Here is a 23,351-nt window from a genome sequence, read left to right as displayed (position 1 = left end):
GTCATTCGGTCCCTGTATGACTTTCTGCAGACAACGCAGTTTTGATGTCAAGAACAGTTGCCGGCCTGCAGAGACAGATGGACAACTTTGTGGACTACATGGAGAGGAGTAAATTGAAGATGAACATTACTAAGACCTATACGAGATGCGGGGAAAAGTCCCAGAGGAGTATACGCTGATTTATCAAAGGTTTTCCGATTGCGAGGGTTAATACATTTAAATACCTGGGTGTATTGTTCGCCAGCAATGGCTCTTTAGTGCGTCATGTACAAAGTGCCAGACTTAAAATGAGTAGGGTTTGTGAGGGCATTTTTAGATTTGCATATAAGTTCCTTAGTCGCCCCACCAGAGAAATGATCAAAATATACCAAGACAAAGCTCTGTCTGCCACTATGTATGGAGGAGGCATTTGGAATTATGCGATGACTGTCCTTCTACAGAAGTTTCTCAAACTTCTGTTGAGCATCCCCACCTCAGTTTCTATATAGACTAGTAGATAAAGAGGTTGGGCTTAACTACCTAGAGGATCAACTCCTACTTCAACCCATTTTGCTTTGTCTATCAATTTGGGCTAAGCCTGAAACAAGCGTTACAAGATCTATCATCATGGATTGCCTTACATTTGATCATGTTTTTAATGTTCCCTCGCTCTCCCATATTAATGACATTTTAAAGAAGTTTGCTGGCCACTCCATGGGGAAACAGTCTTCTACAGTGTTGGCCCTGCATACAAGCGAGTTAAAAGCTTCCCTATTAGGCTCCAGATGTGAAAATAGGGCGATTGTCGAAGGAAGGAAATCTACGGTTTGCTTATATATGTCACTCATTTACAAAAGGATTTCAACCTGACTTGTCTATGGTCTCACGCACTCAGCACCTATTTGTTTTAACCAGGCTGCTGATTGGAATTGTGCATTCCCAGTAATGAAACAACCTTCCCAGTAATGAAACAACGATCCAGCGATGCTATGCCATGCCATGGCACTTCCGAGCAGAGCACTAAGCACTTTCGCCGTTCCTGTAGTTTTTATGTTGGGTTTGGATGATTTTATGTGACCACTTTTATGGAAAATAATACCAGAGACCATAAATCTGTGGTAAAGATCTTATGTGCCCAGACCGACTCTTTTCTATGTTTTAGTATTTTATTAATATGGGGTGCAGTAAATATTAGGAAAGTATCTCCTTTTAGCTTAACATGGAGTACTCAACATTTAACTATTTTAAATAATTTATCCCTTTGGGGATTAAAACAATTGGAGCTCATGCCCTCTAAATTTGCTTGACTTGAGCCTTGAATGATGTATATAACTCTTGTATTGCTATACCCATCTAGAATGGCTGCAGGATTAATGTACGCTCTGTATTATTGCCATAAATATCGGACTGAGAATGTTAATAGCCACTATTTAAGAGTGCTTATTTTATATTTTCATTTTAATTGATTGAATTAACTATTAACCTGTTTTTATTATTAACACTGTATAATTGCTCTTTTATGGTCATCCTGTTTGTACCGAATAAAAAATAATTTTGAACCGAATCCTTGTCAATACAGGCCTTGAAGCCAAAGCCACTGTCTTTAAAACAATTCAAGCACTGGATCAGGAATTATTTGGTGTTTTAGAGATGTCAATAATTGATTTTCTTCCTTATTGGGGTAAAGATGTTGGATCCACATCAGGGCTTTTCTCCCCTCACCTGCTTTACCTCTAACCATTTCTCAAAATCTTGTAGTTGAAATAACTTTGACTTTGAGTCTTATCTTTCTTAGTGATGTCCTTATTTCCACTTCAAAAATTAGGCATTTCCTAACTAACCCTAGACCTGTTGCTTCTTTGCCCTTGTAGTTCTTCTGTGTTGAATTATGCTCCTGTTCTATCTCATTATTCAGTTTTTGTTAACATTGTTTTATTTTCTGTGGTGCATCATTCTTTTGTGTGAGCTTGGGGTTATGGTTGTACTTCAGAAACTGTGATTTGCTGTACTTTGGAGACTGAGATTGTGTTCTGTTCACAGGGAAGGAAAAGAAACCTCCAGTGCTGGAAGGAGGGCCTTTACGCCTCAAACCACGCAGCATTCACGAGCTGTCTGTAGAGCAACAGCTGTACTACAAGGAGATCACCGAAGCATGCGTGGGATCCTGTGAGGCCAAGCGGGCTGTAAGTCTCCTCTCGATCTGCTTCTCTGTTTGTGAGAGGCAGAGATAGGATCTTGCGTCAACCACCCCTCTCCTCTTCACAATATTGTATTCTCAGCTTCATATGTGTGATTTGTGGGCTTTCTTAACAAGACCAAGAGATGACTGCAAGAACTTTTTTTCTGAAACGTAATCTTCGTATTTCTCTATATACATCTTGTTCTCTCCTTTTGCTCTTCTGTTCTTCGGTCTTCCGTCTGTCCCTCTGCTAAAGTAGCCCTCTACTTATGTTGGTTTGCTGTACCTCTGGCTTCAGCCCCCACACTTCTTTCTTTTTTCTCCTATCTCTTTCTTTTTCTCCTATCTCTTTCCGTCAAGACTCGGCTCCTCTACATTCCTGGTAGGATTTGGTTATCTGGTGCCCTCCATCCTTTCTGTTTGCATGCATTTGCTGCTGTAACCTTTTTCTCAGAGTTTATCCCTCCTCTTGCGCCCCACCCCTGGCCTCTGTTTGTCTCCCTGAAGTGTGGGTTTGGAAACTCTGAAAATCTGTCTTGATTTGACCTTGGATGCCAGAATGTTAATTCAAAACTTCATATTCTCTCCCCCAGGAAGCACTCCAGAGTATTGCTACAGATCCTGGTCTCTACCAAATGCTACCCAGGTTCAGCACCTTCATATCTGAGGGGGTAAGAGCTGCATTATTCCTACATTGGAGCACTGCTTGACCTTTGTTCTGAAACTGGGTCCACAGCAGTTCATGTGGATTGGGACTTGCTACATTATCTCTTGTGCATGAGTCGGAGGGCACATATATGCAGGTTAATGTGATGAGCAGAGGGAGAAGAGAACTGCATTAGTGAGCGTGTCCTCTCGTATTAAGATACATGCACAGCAAGAAAGTTGCTTTAATGTGTGTCCTGCTTACAATGTAGATGTGCATTCCTGTCTTTCCTGTGTGATAGTTTGAGTGAGAAAAGAATATGTGTTGATTTGTGTACAGTGACGGCAAGAGGTACCATTTTCTCGTTCCTCCGTGAAAGGCAGAAGGAGAGAGATGCATTTTGTGTTTTAATGTAGTCTTGCGCATAATAAACACCAATATCTTCCTGTGCTAGGATACGGAAAACTGTAAGATGCTTCCCTTCCCCTTTCCTATATAAGGTCATGGTATCAAAGGTTAATCCTTCTACTGGGGACAAGTTCCAGGGGTGACTATCTTGTACTCTTTCAGACTGTGAAAGTGACTGATAACTTTTCACACTGTTAGTTTTCTCACCCAAGAAGGGCCTGGCAGTTGATTGTACCAACAAGAAATTCTGGGCTGCCAATTTTTACCATCTTCTCATACAGTGGAACGAACGGTGTCTGTCTCCCTCTGATGATGCGATGGGTGTATGTTTCTCTGAAGTATTCAAGATTACAGTTGATGGCTAAAGCGTGTTATTTGTTACTGAAGCACTGCTCCAGGGTGAGTATTTCTGTTTTTAAATGGTGGCCTTCTGTTTCCATGACAGGTGCGGGTGAATGTTGTGCAGAATAACCTGGCACTACTGATCTACCTGATGAGGATGGTGAAAGCACTGATGGATAACCCCACTCTCTACCTGGAGAAGTATGTGAGTATCTGGTGACTTGTGTCAGAAGAGGAGGAGGAGGGGGTTGTCACAATTACTCAGGTGGTTGCTTGTGATTTCGAAGTCTTAGCTCAAATGTGACCACACAGTTTATGATCTTTAGGGCAGCAATTTAAAGCCGTTGTTTGTTTGTAGAGACAGATGCTGCTTAACAAGATGAAAACTTGCATCTCTGAGGTTAACTTACCATTCTTTGTCCTCTCTGGCACCTACCTCAGCTTCATGAGCTGATCCCGGCAGTGATGACCTGTATTGTCAGCAGACAGCTCTGCCTACGTCCAGATGTGGACAACCACTGGGCTCTCCGAGACTTTGCTGCCCGACTCATCGCTCAGATCTGCAAGAATTTCAGCACTACGACTAACAACATCCAATCCCGGATCACAAAGACATTTACAAAGGTGAGATCATAACTGCACCTCTGTCGCCAGGGTCTCGCCATGGTAGAGCTGTGGCACTGGTACATTAAACAGGGCGAAAGGATGAATGAATGAAATTTCAAAGCGCAACATCTGCTCCAAAATGAGCGCTGGTCTCTAGGTAATAGAATAAGACACAGAAAGGCGAGACTTAGGAATATGAGGTCCGGCCCAAATTAGGTCTCTAAAGAGGTGGGTCTTCAGAAGAGTTTTAAAATAATCCTCTGAAGTTGAGCTCTTAATATGATTAGGGAGAAGGTTCCAAAGCGTTGGGGCAAAATAAGAAAAGGAGCCCCTTCCTGCTCTTGCTTTGTTGATCTTAGAGGTGCATAGCAAATTGTGATTGGCTGAGTAAAGTGCTCTGCGAGGATCGTATTTTTCTATTTATACCACAGATTTACATACTGGGGCCTTAGATTTGGGTGACCCTAAACATTCTAGTCAAACCTTTAAAAAAGTTGCTGGTTAATGGGAAGCCAGTGAAGAGTTTTCAAGTCATTTGGTACCGATTGCCATTTCGGAATGTGCAAAACCCGTCTGGCTGCTGCTGTCCATTTGTCAATGCTTGTGGAGATCCAAGAAGCAGCACGTTGGCATAATCGAGTCTTGATGGAATCCATGTGCGGATGACTACTTTTCGGTTGTGTTCTGGCAAGAATTGAGTGTCTTGCTTGAAGATTTCAGTAGAGAAAAGCAGACTCCTGCTGTAGCTTTAACGTATGGCTTGAAGGATAGTGCATTGTCTAGTTTAACCCCAAACTTTTTGGCAGTAGTGGAAGGAGCCGGAGGTTGGCCCATTTCTGTAGGCCAAAGATGAGACTGTCCGATATGGGGAGGAACTAAATATTAGAATCCCAGATTTGTCCAAGTTTATGCAGAGACGGCATTCATGGATCCACTATGCCTACTGATGGACAGTCCTGAAAATTCTGAGGCCATGAGACCCAAATGTTTAAAGGATAATCAAATTCTCTATTGGAGGGCAATGAGTGTATCGTCCAGTCTTCTACAAAGGGGAGAGCTGCTACTAAGCTTTTGGTTGGAACACAAAGATAATTAAATAGACCAGTGTTCGACCTCTGATACTGCTGTACACTGCTTTTTTTTATGGTAACTATTCTGAGAAACCACCTCCACTGAGCTGCACCCCTAGCAGTCATTAAGGCGTCTTAGATAAAAATGTGTTAACATATGTTTGAGAAGGGGCCTCTTCAAAGGCCAGAAACTATTTAGAAATATTTTAAATTTCCCTGCACACACATTTGGCTGCTGTCAGATTAGTCATATAAAATATTTTATTGATATTTACAAAGATTTTTCTGTGATTCCGCTGGTTCCTGATGTCCAGAGGGAGTTGCCACACCATCTTCTGAGCATTCTACCTTTTTATAGTGTCATTAGTTGACTATGGCACGTTAGTTTGAGCTACTTGAAACTGTTTTTCATTTAGTAGTTTCTTAGCACTGGGATTTTATTTGGGGGAGGAGGGGTGCTGGTGAGGCAAAGTATTTATAGCCAGAGAACCTAGTAAAAAAAAAAAGAATCAGTCTACCCCACTCCATTTCCTATCCAATCCAAAACAAACTGCACCCATAACAATCTGCCCCACTCAATCCAAAACAATGCCCACTCCAATCCAAAACAATCTGCCCCATTCCAATCTGGCCCACTCCAATGCAAAGCAATGTGGCCCACTCCAATGCAAAGCAATGTGGCCCACTCCAATGCGAAACAATCTGGCCCACTCCAATACGAAACAATCTGGCCCACTCCAATACGAAACAATCTGGCCCACTCTAATGCAAAACAATCTGGCCCACTCCAATGCAAAACAATCTGGCCCATTCCAATGCAAAACAATCTGGCCCACTCCAATGCAAAACAATCTGGCCCACTCCAGTACAAAACAATCTGCCCCACTCCGGTGCAAACGACCCGCCCCACTCCAGTGCAAAATGACCCCCCCAACTCCATTCTTCCGCACTGCAATCTGTCCCACTCCAATCCAAAAGAATCTGCCCCACTCCAATCCACCTCAATCTAACCTACTCAATCCAATCCGGTGCACTCCAATCTAGTCCTCCCCACTCAAGTTATACCAACCCACTCTAATACACAATACAATGGTATCCCCCCCCCCCCCCCCCCCCCTTGCGCAATCTTCACTCTTCCAAAGCCAAACTGGCGAGAGTACCTAAGTTCAGATGAGTTAGGTGTGGTGGGAGAGCCTTCAGCATCGCAGCAGCCTCGATGTGGAACAAACTCCCAGCTGAACTCAGACAGATAGAAGACCTGTTGCTATGTAGAAAGAGGCTGAAGACCTGGCTTTTTCCCAGGGTGTAGTTTGGGCTACTCTTATTCTGCAGCCGTCATTACCTAGTCCACTCCAATTGACCCCAATCCAAACCACCCTACTCTAATCCAGTCCTCCCCACGCCAAACCAATCTAGCCCACCCCACTCTAGCCCACCCCACTCTAATCCACCTCAGTCCAATCCACCTCAGTCCAATCCACCTCAGTCCAATCCACCTCAGTCCAATCCACCTCAGTCCAATCCACCTCAGTCCAATCCACCTCAGTCCAATCCACCTCAGTCCAATCCACCTCAGTCCAATCCACCTCACTCCAATCCACCTCACTCCAATCCACCCCACTCCAATCCACCCCACTCCAATCCACCCCACTCTAATCCACTCCAATCCACCTGATCCCATTTCAATCCACCCCACTCAATCCAGCCCACCCACTCCACTCTGCTCCACTCCACTTTGCGCCACTTCTCTGCACTGCTCCCCAACTCTACTCTGCTCCCCAACTCTGCTCTGCTCCCCAACTCTGCTCTGCTCCCCAACTCTGCTCTGCTCCCCAACTCTGCTCTGCTCCCCAACTCTGCTCTGCTCCCCAACTCTACTCTGCTCCCCAACTCTACTCTGCTCCCCAACTATTGTGTGTGCACCCTGCCACCGGAGACCTGTGTATACGCACTGACACCCACATTAGTTAAACTAGTGTTCAGTCTGCTGTTGTATACTGGTGTGGGCACACTTGCACCGCTGGTGTCCATCCTGCCATTGCAGGTCCATGTGAGCACTAGCGCCCAGGTAGTGATGAATACCTGTGTCTTTCCACTTTCCGAGACTTGCTCTTCTCTTCAATTAACATGGGGGAAGTGGTTGACACTACTTCAGGCTGCAATAGTGGATTTCAGTGGAGCAGACTCCTGATGTTTCCTATCAATGGATTTGCCAGGCCAAACCCTTTCCAGTGGTAAAGGTGGCTTTGGCATGGGAAACAACCTTTACAACGCGGTTTTTACGACCATGTACCTTTACCACGCATTTTCTACCATGCATGGTTTTAGAATGTATATGCTTTTACAACAAATGCCTTTACCACATATTTAAGGTAAGTTCAGGGGTGTGGGGGGGAGTCTCCTACCACAAATACATTGTGTGTGTGTATTTTGTATAATGCCTAGTCATTTTCATGAAAAAGTTATGAGTGCCATGGAAGAACAAGTTTTGGGGCTATATAAGTTTTGTATGTGATTGCTGGTGGCGTCTGTTTTTCATGAAGGTGTTCACTTGTGTGAAATGATGAATGGACAGGGGGTAGCAATGAAATTAACTACTTTAAAAAGTACTTCGCTTTATTCCTGCACAATGATTGATTTTAGATTAAAATTTTAATTTCAAAGCATAAGAAATGGACAGGAATCTGACATGGAGTGTTTTTCCCAGATGAATGCTTAACTGTCTCATTTTTCCTGAGCTTGTGACCGTTAAAATTGCTGTTGTCTGTCTTACTCTGATGCATCTTATGTCTCTTCTTTGCCCTACAGAGCTGGGTGGATGATAAAACGCCCTGGACAACGCGGTACGGTTCCATTGCTGGGCTTGCAGAACTGGGGCATGATGTAAGTTACTCTCACAATACCCTTCTCCTTTTACGCACAGAATGATGATCTGCTTTCCAAGCACTAACCAAATGGATAAGAGCACTGGGTGCTGAGAGGGAAGAGGCCCTGTATCAAGTGTGGATCCTGCTTCAGGTGACGTGAGAAGGGCAGAGAGGGGCTGTCCTAAATCATGTCTCCTAGAGGCAGCATTTCAGCCTGCAGCAAAGCTGCCCCTTCCCATAGTCCTCCATTTGTATCCACTGCGCATCAGAGAATGAAAAGCAAAGCTAGAAGAACGAATGGGAAATGAGAAATAGGACAGTAAAGAGGAGAGGCAGGGAAAGATTGTTTGTATGTTTTTTAGAGGTAGTGACCAAAAATCAAGCATAGATATTTACTAATGTGGAGCAGAATTAGGAGAGGATAAGGAGTTGGGGCTGAGTTTATGGCGTGTGAAAAGATGATATATGAGCATCTCGTTTGAGATGAGAAGGGTTGTGTAAGGAAGATTTGGGAGGAAGGTGTCTGAAAACAGAAGTATGTCGACCTAAGAAAAGGTAATAAGAGGAGTGTGAGGCCAGATATTATGGGAGAGGAAGATTTGGCTGAATATTGAGAGGAGAATGGAAGTACCAGGCAAGGTGACTTTAAAGGGACTTGTAAGTGAGCGTGATGTGAGTGAACATGAAGGAGCATTGGAGAGGGATTCAGCTGTTTAAATGTGGGTGGTTGATGGGCTGATGGCGTTAAGTCGATATTTAGGTGAGAAGTGGATTAAGTGTTTGGGAAGTGAAAGGACCAAATGATGATAACTGTGACAGTATAGTTAAGTAGATAAGTTAGCAATAGAAGAGTAGAGAGGAGTAAGCTAGAGGATTGTGAGGAAGGAAAGTTTAGTGTGAAATGTGTGCATTCTTGGGGGAAAGTGATGGAGCTGAGATGCTGGTTGTGAGGAGACAAGGATTGCACAAAATGTCAGATGAAGTGGTGAACAGAGTGGGAAAAGAAGAGCAAGAGATGAGAAATACCAGGCTTGAGGATATAAGAAAAAAGAGCACGATGAGTGAAAGCTAGGAGAGTGTAGGTCAGTGAGTGAAAGAGTAAAATGTTTAGTATCTACACGAGGAACCTAAATATTAGCAACACTCGTTTTGTGCGTTTTCAAGTATATCCCGGTAAGTTGGGAGTAATCAGAGACTGGCTGGTTGGAGGTAAAGATTTTGGATGACGTATGTTGTTTTGTGTTTGCTTTGGGAGTAGGCAGATAGGTTTATTTTGCTTGGGGTACCAGTAGGAATGGTGTCTAATTTCTAAATGAAGGACTGGTTCGCCAGAAGTATCTTAACGCTAACCGTATTAACTCAAACTTATCTCTTTGTAAGTATGATCATTTGTTGATACCATTTGTTCCCTTACTTTAGGTGGTAAAAGCGCTCATCGTGCCACGGTTGCAGGTGGAAGGAGAAAGGATACGGGGAGTAATGGAGGGTCCCATTGTAACGAACATTGACAAGATTGGAGCAGACCATGTTCAGAGCTTGTTGTTGGTAAGTGAGACATCTAAACCAATCTAGGCCTCCCTCGCCGCTGCAATGTTTGTGGTTCTGTAGGCTTGGATCACTGCTCCAGGGTGAGCATGCTCAGATAAGAGTTAGGATTGTTCAAGTGTAGCAGAATAGTCCCATGTGGTGATTACTAGCATGTAGAAATGTTGTTTTCTGTGAAGGGTCGGGATTTCATTTCAGTTCAGAACCGCTGAGGGTGTTAAGGCAGTTCTGATGTTGAAAGAGATATTGTTCCACATCATGTGAATATAGAGGGAGAAGGCTTGTCTTTTGTTTTTCTCTTTTCATGCTTTGTCCACTCTGGCAATGTTCTGACTTCTAAGGTAGTGCTGTTCGACTGAGTTTTTTTTCTTCCCCGCTATGCAGGGCTGCTGATTCTGTTGGCATTATTTGTGAAACAGGATTAACGGTGAGAAATAAAGTGATGGATGGAATGCTGTAATTAATATAAACTCACACAAAGGAAACGGGGGTGCCTTATTGGAGCATTAACCACCTAATCCAACCGTACTCTCCACTGCACTAAAACTCACAAAATTAATGCTCGTGGTAAAAAGGAGAAGTATGAGATAGAAGGGGACGTGAAGAGCACTCCTGTGTTAAGACTAAAACCTCACTCACCCAAGGGTGACATGCTTCATCATTGGGTCCCCTCCTCACACTGGGATCTCCCGGTACCAGTGGGGGCTACAACTATCCTGTGAGAGGAGCGGCAGTTGTCATAAACTCTGTGTATTATTTCCTATATGAGGAGGGAGGGGCAGAGTGCTAAAAAGCGCATGAAAATAAAGTGGGTTAAAAGTGGGCTATTACCCTCATTTTATGGTCAACCTGGTTCTGCTGCCCTTTACTAAAAAACGTATGGCATTCCTCATGACCAAGATTATATGTCACTCTGCTAAATAATTAAAGAAAGAAAAAATGACCATACTTTCACAATATTGGTCAGTCTTGTGGCACTATCCTCCAGTATGATCAACAAGATTCATCTACAGTGTACCAGGTCTACTTCACCTTCTACTTAACCTTCTACTTAACCTTCATTGGTACCTTCGCCGCTTCTCATGAAAGGCCGGCCTTTTTTGTTTCTTTAATTATTTAGCAGAGTGACATACGATCTTTGGTCCTGAGAAATGCCACAAACTTTTTTTAGTTAAGGAAGGCAGAAACCTGTTGACCATAAAATGAGGGGAATATGCATATTCCTCTTCACTTAGCTTGTTTTTAATTCTATCCATCGGGGGCACCAGAATAAAAGTTGTTCTGCCCCCCAAGAGATAGTTTTAACTCACTTTATTTTCTTGCGTTTTTTTGCACTCTGCACCTCCCTCCCTATATAAGAAATAATACTTGCAGAGTTTGCGACAATCCCCACTCCTCTCTTACGGGAGATTTGTAGCCCACACTGGTCCCGTGAGGTCCCAGTGTGAGAAGGTGGCCCAACAGTGAAGCATGTCGCCCTTCGGTGAGTGAGGATCTCGTCTTGACACAGGAGTGCTCTTCACTCCCCCTTCTATTTCATACTTCTCCTTCTTTTTACCACTCGCCTACATAGTGTGTTTTATTATGCTGTAGTTACTCTCCTGCAAAAAGAACAATTGATGGACTGAATGCAGAACAATGTAATACATTCACCCCAGTACAGAGATCTGGGCCTAAATTCATTGTTTTTTTTTTGCTCACCATGCGATTCCAGTTTGGACCCAGGCATATGCAAATCCGTCTTGACCCTGCGCCCAATGGGAACAGTCCAGCCCGAACTGCCAGGCCAGGTCCTCCCTGGACTGGAAATAGGCATCCTAGGTCCGGTTTCGGGCTTTCAGCCCTCATCAGCCAGGATAGCTTGACTCCAGTGGCATGGAGAGCACAGGACTCTCGTCTGAGCATACCCGTCCCACTCGGGGTGACAAATATAAAAAGAACAATTGATGGATAGAATACAGAACAATGTCATATATTCACCCCAGTACAGAGATCTGGGCCTAAAACGATAGTTTCTTTGCTCGCCATTCCAGTTTGGACCCAGCCATATGCAAATCAGCCTTGATCCTGCGCCCAATGGGAACAGTCCAGCCTGAACTGCCAGGCCAGGTCCTCCCTGGACTGGAAACAAACATCCTAGGACCGGTTAATCTCAGCCACCAGTAATTTCTCAGGCTGCGTTCCAATCAATTGTGTTTTTGTCTCTGGCGGGAATCCACCATATTTAAATCCTCCTTCGTTACTGCTTCAGTAGTAACAGTCCAGCCACAACTGCCTTGCCAGGTCCCCTCCAGGTAGGGATACAAGCACTCCTAAGACCTGTTTTGGCTTATCCAGGATTTGTCGGCGAGGAGCAATTTCATTTCCTATGCCACAGTAGGCACATCCATTACACTTAAGGCATCTCACTGAGAAAAATAAACAAGAATTGAAAAAGATACTAGGTCTTGCTTTGTAAGGTAATTGAGGAGCTGTTGGCTTTGAGAATGCCAATAGCTCAAACTCTCGAAAATGCGAGACCTATGCACTGCAGATGCTTGTTTCAAATATGTTTTGAGGGAGGAAGAAATTTGGAACCCTACTTACATAAGTCAAGCTTGCTCGGTACACATGTGACCCACACGTGTTTCAAAGATCCCAAGAATCCACTGGTGAACAGGGGCGTTCGCTGAAATGTTGTGAAGTAGGCAAAGGTCAAAGCATTGCAGCTGCGCGCAGCAGCCACCAAAGTGTGCGGGGGGACGGCGCAAACACACAACCACTATTCATCCTAGCTCCCAGAGTTCATGAGCTTGTAGTGTAGCTCCTATTTTCCCAATAGGCTCTGCGCATTGGAATAGTACCTACAGCAGTAAAGGCCTAGGCCAGACGTTAACTAGGTCTACTACTGTCGAAACTAGACTTAATTTTTGGGTTTGCCAGCTAAGCTCAGAGTTCGCTAGAAACTTTCTCGAATGTTCAAGGAAGGATTAACTCCCCTGATTAGACAAGAAGGGATTTAGTTTCTGACAACCATAGAACATGACAACTTTGCTCTCCCCTAATCAAGAGTCAATCTCGAGAGTCGTGTGAGCACAAGGCAATTATTTTACTCAGTCAGTACGTGCATTCTTAGTCTCATCAGAATGTAGAGAAAAGGAAGAGACGGGCGTGTTCAATAAAAGATGTTATTTATTGATCAGTCTCTTTTCTCGTACAAGAGAAATGGATCGATATTATTGCAATACTTATAGTTAAGTAAAGTGCATACATTAAAAGCAATAGTATAAAATAATACTGTAAAAACATTGATATGGTTTCTGAGCCATATGATGTTTAAAATGATTAAAATATATTTACATACACACATATATATTTGACTAAACGTACTCAACTGGTGTTTCTAAATACGCCTACCCCGTGTACCTGACCTAAGTCTAATGCGTGGGCGGGAATAGAAAGTTACAGTTTAAGTTAAGTTTGTTTTTGCCAAGTGAATAACTAAAGAATTCTCTAGGAGGGGTTATTCAGTTCTGTACCTGGAATTTAGGATGAATGAGGAATGGTATCTCTTTCTCTGCTCTCGATATTCCAGGCTGCCTGCGAGGGCTGCCCAGAAGCGCCGGTGCTGGGTCTCTCGGCTTGAGATAGCAGCGCGTCTCTCAGCGCGTCAGGAAGGCGGGGCTGCTGCCTGCGGGGTCTGCTTCTGCTCTCGGCTTCGGCAAGTATGGCTGCTCCGTCTTGTCACCACGCGTGTGTTTGCATAGGGCAAGGTCGGCAATATTTATACCTTAAAGGTGCCGAGATTGACGTAAGGATGGACATAGGTACGTCAATAAAGATGTCATACGACTTGCTCGTTAGCACATTCTTTTGCAAAAGTTCTCTGTGAAATCAAAACAATGGCCGCACGGATTTTCCAGGTTGTCATAGGTTTGATTTGTTATGAGAACGTCGTATGCCTTATCAGGGGCTGGAGGAATGTCGCTTGTCTAATTAGATCTCAAGCGTTATGACCTAATCAGATAACACGTTCCTGTGCCGTAGTGTGACTGCGTCAGATAACGGTATCTGCATCATGGGGGATTTCTTGCCTCATGGGCTGACTGTTAGTTAACTAGCTAGGTAGTTTAACCAGAATAGGGTCAGGAATAGGGGGATCGATTCAGAACCTATAGAAATACACGACACCCACTCCACGCTAACTATGGTCATATCTACTAATCTATGCATAGTATAACATAGTACAACATACTATAGAGTATAGTGTATACCTTACCACCCCAAAATACATAAATGCATTTCGAAATTTTCAAATATACTGAAAAATTGCAGTCATATATATTGTATGCACTTAAGCCATGAATTAAATGCAAAAGTAAACACGCATTGTAATGCATTATTGCTTTTTGGTATATGAGAAATACACATGAAATGGCTCTTAATATAGCTATACAGAAAGGAAGGTCGAGACCATTTCATCACATAATAAAATATTTGTGAACATACCAGCGGGCAGCTAAAGTCTATATAAAGTATCTAAAATAGAAATCTTAGTTCTCTAGGAATAGTTTCTTACTTTAAGCAGAAGATCAGTGTCCCGGGGAAAAAATATATAGAAAAATATTTTAAGGGCTTGCTGAAAAAAGTTGCTGTCCGTGAACTGGATTGTAATTGTTCATGTGACTTTTATTTTTAAAGGTTGAAGGCCGAATTCAGGGAACGCCGTGTGCGAGTTTACTCAAAAGTCTCTATTTCTGTTCCGGAGAGAACATCATATCATTCAGGCTTTCGAAAAAACTGTCAACAGCTTCATGGGAGAGTTCCACTAAGTCGGAAATAGGGGTAACCATGCATTCGTGCGCATGATTGTCTCCATTGACATTCTGATTTGCATTGCTGACAGAAGGTCGTACCTGTTCGATGCTGCTTTCATCTTGAACTTCACTACTCTTCAATCGTAATGGTGAAGATTCCAGGAATGCCGTCATCAGAATTGGCAGCCTTTGAGGGCAGCACAGTGCGTGAACCTTGGTAGGAACCAACAGTGTATCTGCATCCACCGGCGCATCCGATTGTAGCGTCAGACAGGTGTCTAACACGCATTCTTCTCCGCATAGCAGACACCTTAGTACAGGTAAAACACACCTTTGCCACATTGGTCGAAATGATAGAAACCAAGTCATATTTAGGTCTCTAAGCCGGGAGAGTCCCAGGATTTTTGATATCCGGTCCCGGTATCCAATGGCTAGGATCGTATCTTCCATTGTCGCGAGAGTTTGATCTGTGACATGGGTTGCCATAACGAAAAATAAGGACTAGGAATAGGATTCCTGCAATTAGTCCCAGGATCAGGGGAAGTCCGCCAAAAATCGAATGGACGAAATCTGGAAAAATACCCAGTATGGCTTTGAATGGTGTTAATGCCATCGAAAATACTGTCTTAAATACCTTTGAGACCCCAGTGGTATCAGAAATATTTAAGATTTCGCTCAGGATTTCCGCGAAATGTACGGGGGAATTAGTTGATAATAATGTATGTATCTCTGCAGTCGTCCTTGCGACTTGTAGATCATACGTTTCTTTAGATGACGTGAGCCTTGTAGGCGTCTGAAGAAGCACTGTTTTCATTCTGCTTAAAGTGTCTATTCGAATAGAAGTAATTTTCAAACCGGGCCATGCCCTTGCCTCCCTGTCTGGTAAGGAGCTGGGGAACAAAGAACGCAGCACTTGACCTTCGCCGTCGTGGTGACGAGATAAGGAGTCCCGGGCATAAGACTACAACATCTGCGGTCTACAATAAGAATGTAACTCCCATTATAGAGTCTTTGAAAGAATGGTTCTATTTCAGTTGCAGGTGCGCCTTGCTGGTGACATGAAAGGTTGTATGAATTCCCTTCACAGGCTCCGTGCAAACTAATACCGTTACACAGAAGCGTGTCGCTTAGTGACATAGCACAATTGTTGCCACTAAGAAACACTTTCTGTCCTTTGTTACTGACACATGCATGTGAATAGGGCAGGTTCCAAGTTGTTTAAGGTACCCCTTTCCCAATTTCTCGTACATGCCAGCCTGTATATATTTTTGGCAGTATTGAAACCTGAAGGTTGAGATTGGAATATTTATGATTCCGTGGATTATCCATTCACTGACAGGTCGTTCTGACATTGTCATTGGTAATCTTTCTAGTTTTTCAATGCTCAAGATTGTATAATCAGCACCCTTTTGCGCCATACCGATTTGTCTATCAGTAAGGTTAAAGATTTGGAATAGTGACGTTGTGTTGATTAAACGCCAAGGCACATAGCCTGAACGCAGATTTTGTAACGTCCAGCCAAGCTGTACAATAGAACGCAATTGTGACTGACCATGTTGTAATAACAGTAAGTCTTGCGATAATATATCGATTGCTGAAGACACAATGCTGTCCAATGAAAATATTCTGGAGGACAGAGTCATTAACCCATTGTCCACTACAGAAAGTGATTTTTCCAAATTAATACGATCAATTTCACGTATTCTCTCTGCTGTTTCAATTTGAGTAACCTTCCAGGCCTCATTGTATGCTGCATATACAGAGGCTGCTATGAAACGCTTTTGACGCTGTTTGCGTGGTCCCATTATGAAATCACGCAAGTCAGCACCATCAGTAAGTAAAGTTAGGTGTTGCTTAATTTCAGGCAGTGTGGAAGTCTGTAGCCATTGAAGGCATAATTTGCCCACACTGTAGGTTGTTATTATCCCTGGGTGATGTCTTTGAGGATATCTAGGGTCTGGCCTGGTCATTTTGAAACCCTGTGTTTTATTCAGGAATCTATCTTGACAGTTATTTGTATCTGTGGGCCAGATCAACCATTGTTTCCAATCAGGATGTGTTCTGTTTTGGTTAAGTATATGGCTTATGTCTATTTCTTCATCTGTATCAGAGTTATTGCTAAACATTGTTGGCTTTGGAATAGACAGGTTATTTAAATCTTTGATTTTGGCTAAGCCAAGACAGGTGGTTTGTTGAACAGTGTCATTTAAAAATATCATTTGTTCTGGGATCATGCAGGCTCTAAACAAAGCTTCTATACCCTGTACTTGCCATTCTTTTGTACCCCAAACACTTTTCAAATCAACATTTTTGTCCCAATAATCAAATCCAAAAGTATTCATTTTTTCAAAGAATGAATCTGAATATATCAATTTCGTGTTGGTTATCATGGTTTTCATCCCTGTCTTGTTTGACAATTTGTAATAAAATGTTTCAGCATTAGTTATGTTAAAACCTGAAAAATATGAATATTTGTCATAAACGGTTCTAGAGCTCCCTTTTGGAGGTGTAGCACAATGTTCCCATGGATTATAATTTAAAACATTTCTAGGTTGTGCAGATTTATGCAAGAAATGGTTACCATAATGGTTATAGCAATACATACTATCATAATTTGTAGAACCTTGCAAATAATCATGTTTTGTAAATTTAGCAGACATTACTAAGTCAGACATCATATTGTTTATACTTTCAAAGTCCCAATCATCAGCAAATGAGTTTGGTTTCGCAAAGTCACTCAAGGAGATCTTGATTTGGTGTGGATATTTCAGGATCTCGACCGGACCATAAATTTCATAGTCAGTGTTGTCCCAGGCTACCCCACCAGGTATTGGAATTGCTGTGAAGTTGGCTGAAGAAAGTTCTGAAGAAAGTTCTCGTTTCTCGACGTGTGAAGATGTGTGTGGTTTGAGGACCAAGTTGATGTTCTGACTTGCTGTGTCCATTTTAGCATATTTTCCCTCAATGAAGCGTCCCAAGGTAAATACCATGATGAGCCAAAGTATGAGGATAAATGCACCAAAACCCACCCAAAATTCAATCCATGGAGTAACCAGATATGTTTCTTTCAGTTGTTTCAAAAGTTCCTTAGCTTTGTCTTTAAAGGATTTTGATGATGGCTGTGTCTTTTGTTCGCTGAAACCTTCAGAGGAATCATCGAAGTTGATGAAGTAACCAGATGCAGTTCTGTCAATTGTTCCAATTGGTTCAGGATTTTTGTTTCTTGCATTTTCACTTGGAACTTCATTGTAGATTGGTGTGTCTCTGCTAAATGTCTTTATTTGGGTTTTCAGAGGTCTGAGTTCTATTGCATTGTTGCATAGTCCCTGTTGTTCTTCTTTAGGTGTTTCGAATGTGATGAGCCTCTTTGTTAGGACCTCTGTACTGGTAGCAAACCTTGGTGTTCTGCTACTTATTGGGAGTCCACTTGGCCTACTGTTTGTTATAGGCCACATGTTGTGGTTTTACCAGGTCGATGGATACAACTCGGTTCTCCTTTTTACCAGCAAGTGGCGGTAGTACAACTGATCTTGTCCCGTTGACAGACAAGACAGGAACTGCTTTTCTGTAAGAAGGCCCAAATTCCTTCTTTACCGCGATCTTTTCCCTGACTAGATCCCCGACTTTTGGAATCCAGACAGGTCTTGCTGGGACAGGTGGTGATTCTTCAGTGGTTGTTGGCTGTTGTTTCAACTGTATGTTGCTCAGGTCTTTTCTTGTTTTGTTTAAGTCCTGCAAAATAGCCAAACGGTCTTTGACATCAAAGGTTTTTTCTATTACCACTGAAGTCTGACTATCAAGGTCAGAGATCAACATCCTAGTTCCGAATAATAATTCGTACGGACTGAATCCCTTCAGAGAATTTCTTGGCAAGTTATTTAGACTACGTTGGACACTTATTAGATGTTTGACCCACCCAGCTCCCGAACCTAATACCTTTGCCATTATAGATTGCTTTATGTCACGGTTTTTTCTTTCAACAATTCCGTTCCCCTCAGGGTGAAATGGACAAGAGTACCGCATTTGCACGCCCATGCTGACCATGGCCTCCTTATAAGCCCGAGAGCTAAAAGCAGGACCATTGTCCGAATGCAGAATGCCAATTGCGTATGTGCCGATAAAAACTCGCAAATCTTTTATAACAGTTCTGGCGTCAGCCGTTCGCTGGGGCCACATCCATATGAATCTCGTGCATGAGTCCACTGCGACCAAGATATACTTATAGTTACCATCCCTTTGTAAGGGACCGCAGTGGTCTAGATAAACACAGGCTAATGGTTTATCCGAGATTAGAAGGGGCGTCTGTGCTGGACGTCTCACAGTTGATACTTTCATTTTTTGACATATTTCACATGCTAGAACATAGTTCCTTGTTTGTCTTCTCATTTGTGGCCACCAGTATCTCTGTTTTAATAATGATACAGTGGCTGAGACGCCAGCATGGGTAGAAGCAAGCCCTTCGTGTGCCGCTATTATTAGTCCTAACCTATGTTCCATGTTTGGAATTGCCCTATCCCCCACTCCAGGGATTCGAGCAAAAGGAACATTGTTTGTATCAGTTATGTATGAGTATTTTACTGGAAAGCCTTTAGGGAGTGGTTCTATCGAATCCTTTTCTGAAGCGCTGACAGCTTGTAATATTTCGCTGTCTATTTTTGTTTTTGACCGGGTGACGGCAGCTACGGAAGCCGTTTGCACAGCTGCTTTCGGGGCCTCATCAGCCAATGAATTCCCTGCAACGTGAACGCCATCACGTTGATGACTCAGTGTATGTATCACGTGAGTCTTTGGTAGTTCTTTTTGTAAAAGAGCTACTTGTTCCCAGAGCATTTTATGCTTGATTGTGCCACCTTTCGCATCCTTGAAACCGTTCTGAAGCCAGATCTGCAAGTATTCATTATAAGACTGAACGCAATAATACGAATCGCACACTATAAGTGTGGGGAATTCTCGATCGGTATTTTCAAGCGCCATCTTGAATGCTAGTAGTTCAGCTCGCTGAGCTGTGCAATCTCCTAGAGATTGTGTTTTAGTGAGGGTTGGTTTAAATTTCCCTTCGTGCCAACGACCTTTAACAATCGCGCACGCAGCACTGTAAGCTTGTTTACCCCCTACTGCGGGTTGTGCTGATCCGTCTGTATATATTATACAGCCGTAGTGTTCTAGAGGCAGAATTTCGGTTGGCGGAGGACATTCAAATTCATATTGGAGAAATTCTTGTGTTTTTAAGTAAGGATCAAATTCGTACACCACGTCTGTTGCAGCAAGAGAGTTAGCCCATTGTATCCATCTCGGATGGAGTGCTTTAGCATTTGGAATGCTTGCCTTTGTTACCGCCTCTAAGGCTGGTATTGGTGTCACGATTACTATTCGTTTACCTTGTGCCAGGGCTCGTTCTTTTGCTATAGCTGTCTGTGTTGCTGTAAGAATTTTTTCCGTTGGGCTAAATTTCATTTCAGCCTTAGTGTACAAGTGTGATTTGAATGCAATTGGTACCTTATCTCCCTCATTAGAGGTTAGGTATGTGAATCCGCATCTCCCTGGGATGACTCGGATCACAAGATTGCGTGTGTTATCACGTGTTTCTAATTTTGTTTTAATTAGCATGTCTGTTTGTAAGGATCTCAAAATTTCTGTGTGTGTTTGAGTCCAACTGGATCTTTTAAAGTCTGGTTTAATTAGATCGTAAAGGGGTTTCACCCTTTCTGCGTAATTTGCAATGTATGTTCTTCCGAAATTTAGGAAGCCTAAAATTGACTGTAGGTTTTTTAGTGTTTTAGGAGCTTGGATAACGGCACATTTCTCTAGGAAATTGTCTGCCAGGCTTTTACCTTCACTTGATAGCTCATATCCTAAGAATAGGACTGTCAGATGGGCAATTCTGGACTTTTTGAAGTTGAATTTGTAACCCTCTGCAGCGAACCCAAGTATTATGGTGTTCACCCTTTTCAAGTGAGTCTCCAAGTCATCATCTGTTAAGTAAATGTCATCGACATAAGATAATGCTTCATCATCATATAGTTGTAGTAATTCTGTTACTCTCGCTGAGAATACCCCCGGGCTGTTCTTGTACCCCTGGGCTAACCGACAGAATTGTTTTTGAGTGCCATTTACTGAGAATGCAGTTAAATATCTGCTCTCTGGTGCTATGTTTTGACAAAAGAATCCATTGGAGATGTCCAAGGTTGTTTTGTATTTTTTGCGCACTATGTTATTCATTAGTGCAGCACTGTGTGAGTTTTGCACTGCAAAAGTTTTGCAACATGTGTTAAGGTGTCGGTAATCCAAAACTAGGCGATATGAATTGTCTGGTTTGGAGACCGGAAACAAAGGATTGTTCATTTGTGAGGTGCAAGTTTCAATCACCCCCTGGTATTCTAGCTGATCTAGTATTTCATTTACTTGTTTTTTAGCTTCTTGCTTAATTGGGTACTGCCTTTGTGCAGTTGGTTGTGATTTTAACTGGATTTTGTGAGGAGGAGAATCCTCATCCCATCCTACATGATTTTTATATAAAGCAGGTGCTAAGGCCACTGCCCACTTTCTAGCAAGTGTATATTTTTTATGAATCGGGATTTGATTCGAGAAGGCAGGCATAATTACTTCTTCGCCATGAGGGCACTCCCTGACAAACTCTGGTGGCCAGTCTTTTTCAGCTAGAAGGATGTCATAACCCTTCGAGAGGTTATCCCAAAATAGTCCCCTTATTTTCCTAGTCTTATCTCCCTCTATACGTAATGTTATCTCGTATATTTTGTGGGGCTTGCTAACTCTGGTATCTGCAGTTTCCACTTGAAGGTATTCATTCGTGTCCACTGTCTCCAGATGATTCATAAGGACTTTGCGAGCTATGCTCACCTCTGCTGCGCTGTCTAGCATTGTCTGAGCCCACTCTCCGTTTTTCAGTTGTGTCCTCAGTATTCTCGGCATTGTTAACTACCTTGATACTGGCTACCTTCTTTTTTGGAAATTGTAATTTCTTTTTCAGTTGAGCAGGTTCCTTGTCTTTGGACTTGGCGTGCTCTTCTGATCGTCCTCTTCTTTCCGATTTCTGCGAGGAATTCTGAAAAGATTGAGAGGGACGTGTATCAATGTCTTGATATCTATCAGGTTTTTTAATATTATCCCTATTTCTAAGGTTATATCTATTCCCAGAGGGGTCACTCTGGGGTGACCTTTGTCTCGGGTTTGGAGATTTCTCTCTTCGCCTAGGAGACCTTCCTCTGGACTGGAATTTCTTTTCTTTGGGATTGGATTGTTTGTTTCCATCCCAGTTCTTTTTCGGTGAATTATTATTATTAAAAAATATTTTTTCTGGACTTGTAGTCAGTTGCGGTTTTACTGGTATTCCACCTAGACTATCTCTGCCTAGTTCTTCATAGGATTTTTCTATGATTCTGGCAATTTCAGCTGGTTGGTCTGCTATATCTGTCTCTTTTAACCTCTGGCGGATCGCCACGTTTGCTGCTTCACCTTTTATGTTGGCTAATAATATAGCCGAGACCTGCTTGAAGTCTTTCAGTAATTTCATACCAAGAGTTAAAGCAGGTTCTGGACCGTATTCATCTTGAATTTGTTTTAGCACATCTGGTATCACCGAAATGGATGGAACACCGTGCGTTTTTGTGTAGATGGAAGCAAAGACTGTACCCCAAGTGTCACAGTCCTCAATGTGTGGTGCGATTCCCATTGGGAGACATATAGTCAGAATCCTGTGTTTTTCTAATGGGGTGGTGTCAGGAAACACCGCCTCTATTTGGGTAATTTTCTGTGCCAACCAGAATGGTATTTGTTCCCGTTTAGCTGGAACTTTACCTAGGCAGGATTGGATGTTCTGTGGTGTAATTTTATTTGTGTTCCCCTGGTGAGGGGTCAGCTGTGGAAGTTTAATCGCTGGCTGAATTGTTGAAGTCCACATTACATACTGAACTAATTGTCTGTGAATTTTTAGTAGTTGTTTTAGCTGTATTAACAGCTCTGCTGCAGGCATTCTTTCGATGTCTGGATGTGGTGTGTATCCGGCTAGGACCGGCCACGTTGCTCCTGGTCTTCCTAAAGGACCGAGCCTTGTAATGTGATTGTTATGTTTTAGGGCGCCATCAAATAAGAGCAAATGCTCTTGGAATTTGAGTGGTACTTCCACCTCCTCGAAAGGAGTGTACTCATTAGGAGGTTCCTCTACTTTGTAATAGTGGAAGTACTTTGTTACAGCATTTGCTGCTGGAAAATGTATCCATGTATAGTATACCTCTGTCTGCCGATATTCGTGTGCCTCAATTACGAATATGACTGTGCCACCTCTAGGTGTCAGTCCATTTTCTATAAGTTTTAAGGTTATAGATCTCCTTTTGGCGACCTGGATGAGTATTATATCCGGGTCTGCTGTTTGCATGGTAGCATCAGCATCTGCTATTTCAGTAGCTAATCTAATTGCCTCTCTTTCATCATCACTCTCTGCCATTTTACAGACAGGATGGTATTATGTTAGTTTGCAGATCAGGTTTCTTATGGAAACAGAGATTAGATGCACAATATTCTGGAACTGTTTTATCCTTCAACGTTGACTAGACCAAGAACCATACATAGGAGTTCCCTCCTGCGAGGTTTTGGAGGATATAATAACCTTTCACCCACTCCAGACGTCTTTGGAGTATTTGGGAAAAGGGGTCTGAGTGAGAAAGCACGACTGAGTTACTCTAAATGTCTTACGTTAGTTTTATCGCCCTTTCCAAACGCGTTGGGCGCCATGTAGTGTAGCTCCTATTTTCCCAATAGGCTCTGCGCATTGGAATAGTACCTACAGCAGTAAAGGCCTAGGCCAGACGTTAACTAGGTCTACTACTGTCGAAACTAGACTTAATTTTTGGGTTTGCCAGCTAAGCTCAGAGTTCGCTAGAAACTTTCTCGAATGTT

General features: G+C 42.8%; 1 protein-coding gene across 2 annotated transcripts in view; it reads left to right on the top strand.

The window, feature by feature from the left end:
- The window catches only part of TAF6 (TATA-box binding protein associated factor 6), a 102,471-nt gene that overhangs the window by 61,082 nt on the left and 18,038 nt on the right, over nt 1-23,351 (top strand). For both annotated transcript variants that reach the window (XM_078671638.1, XM_078671639.1), the window contains exons 7-12: nt 2,020-2,162; nt 2,752-2,829; nt 3,658-3,759; nt 3,996-4,178; nt 8,039-8,113; nt 9,517-9,642. In XM_078671638.1, the coding sequence (XP_078527764.1) occupies nt 2,020-2,162; nt 2,752-2,829; nt 3,658-3,759; nt 3,996-4,178; nt 8,039-8,113; nt 9,517-9,642 (707 nt within the window). The remainder of the gene's footprint in view (nt 1-2,019; nt 2,163-2,751; nt 2,830-3,657; nt 3,760-3,995; nt 4,179-8,038; nt 8,114-9,516; nt 9,643-23,351) is intronic.

The sequence above is a fragment of the Lissotriton helveticus genome, chromosome 12 (genome assembly GCF_964261635.1).
Source record: "Lissotriton helveticus chromosome 12, aLisHel1.1, whole genome shotgun sequence".
In the NCBI taxonomy this organism is placed as follows: domain Eukaryota; kingdom Metazoa; phylum Chordata; class Amphibia; order Caudata; family Salamandridae; genus Lissotriton; species Lissotriton helveticus.
The sequence above is the reverse complement of the archived record's forward strand: the minus strand, read 5'-3'. Positions and strand labels throughout refer to the sequence as shown.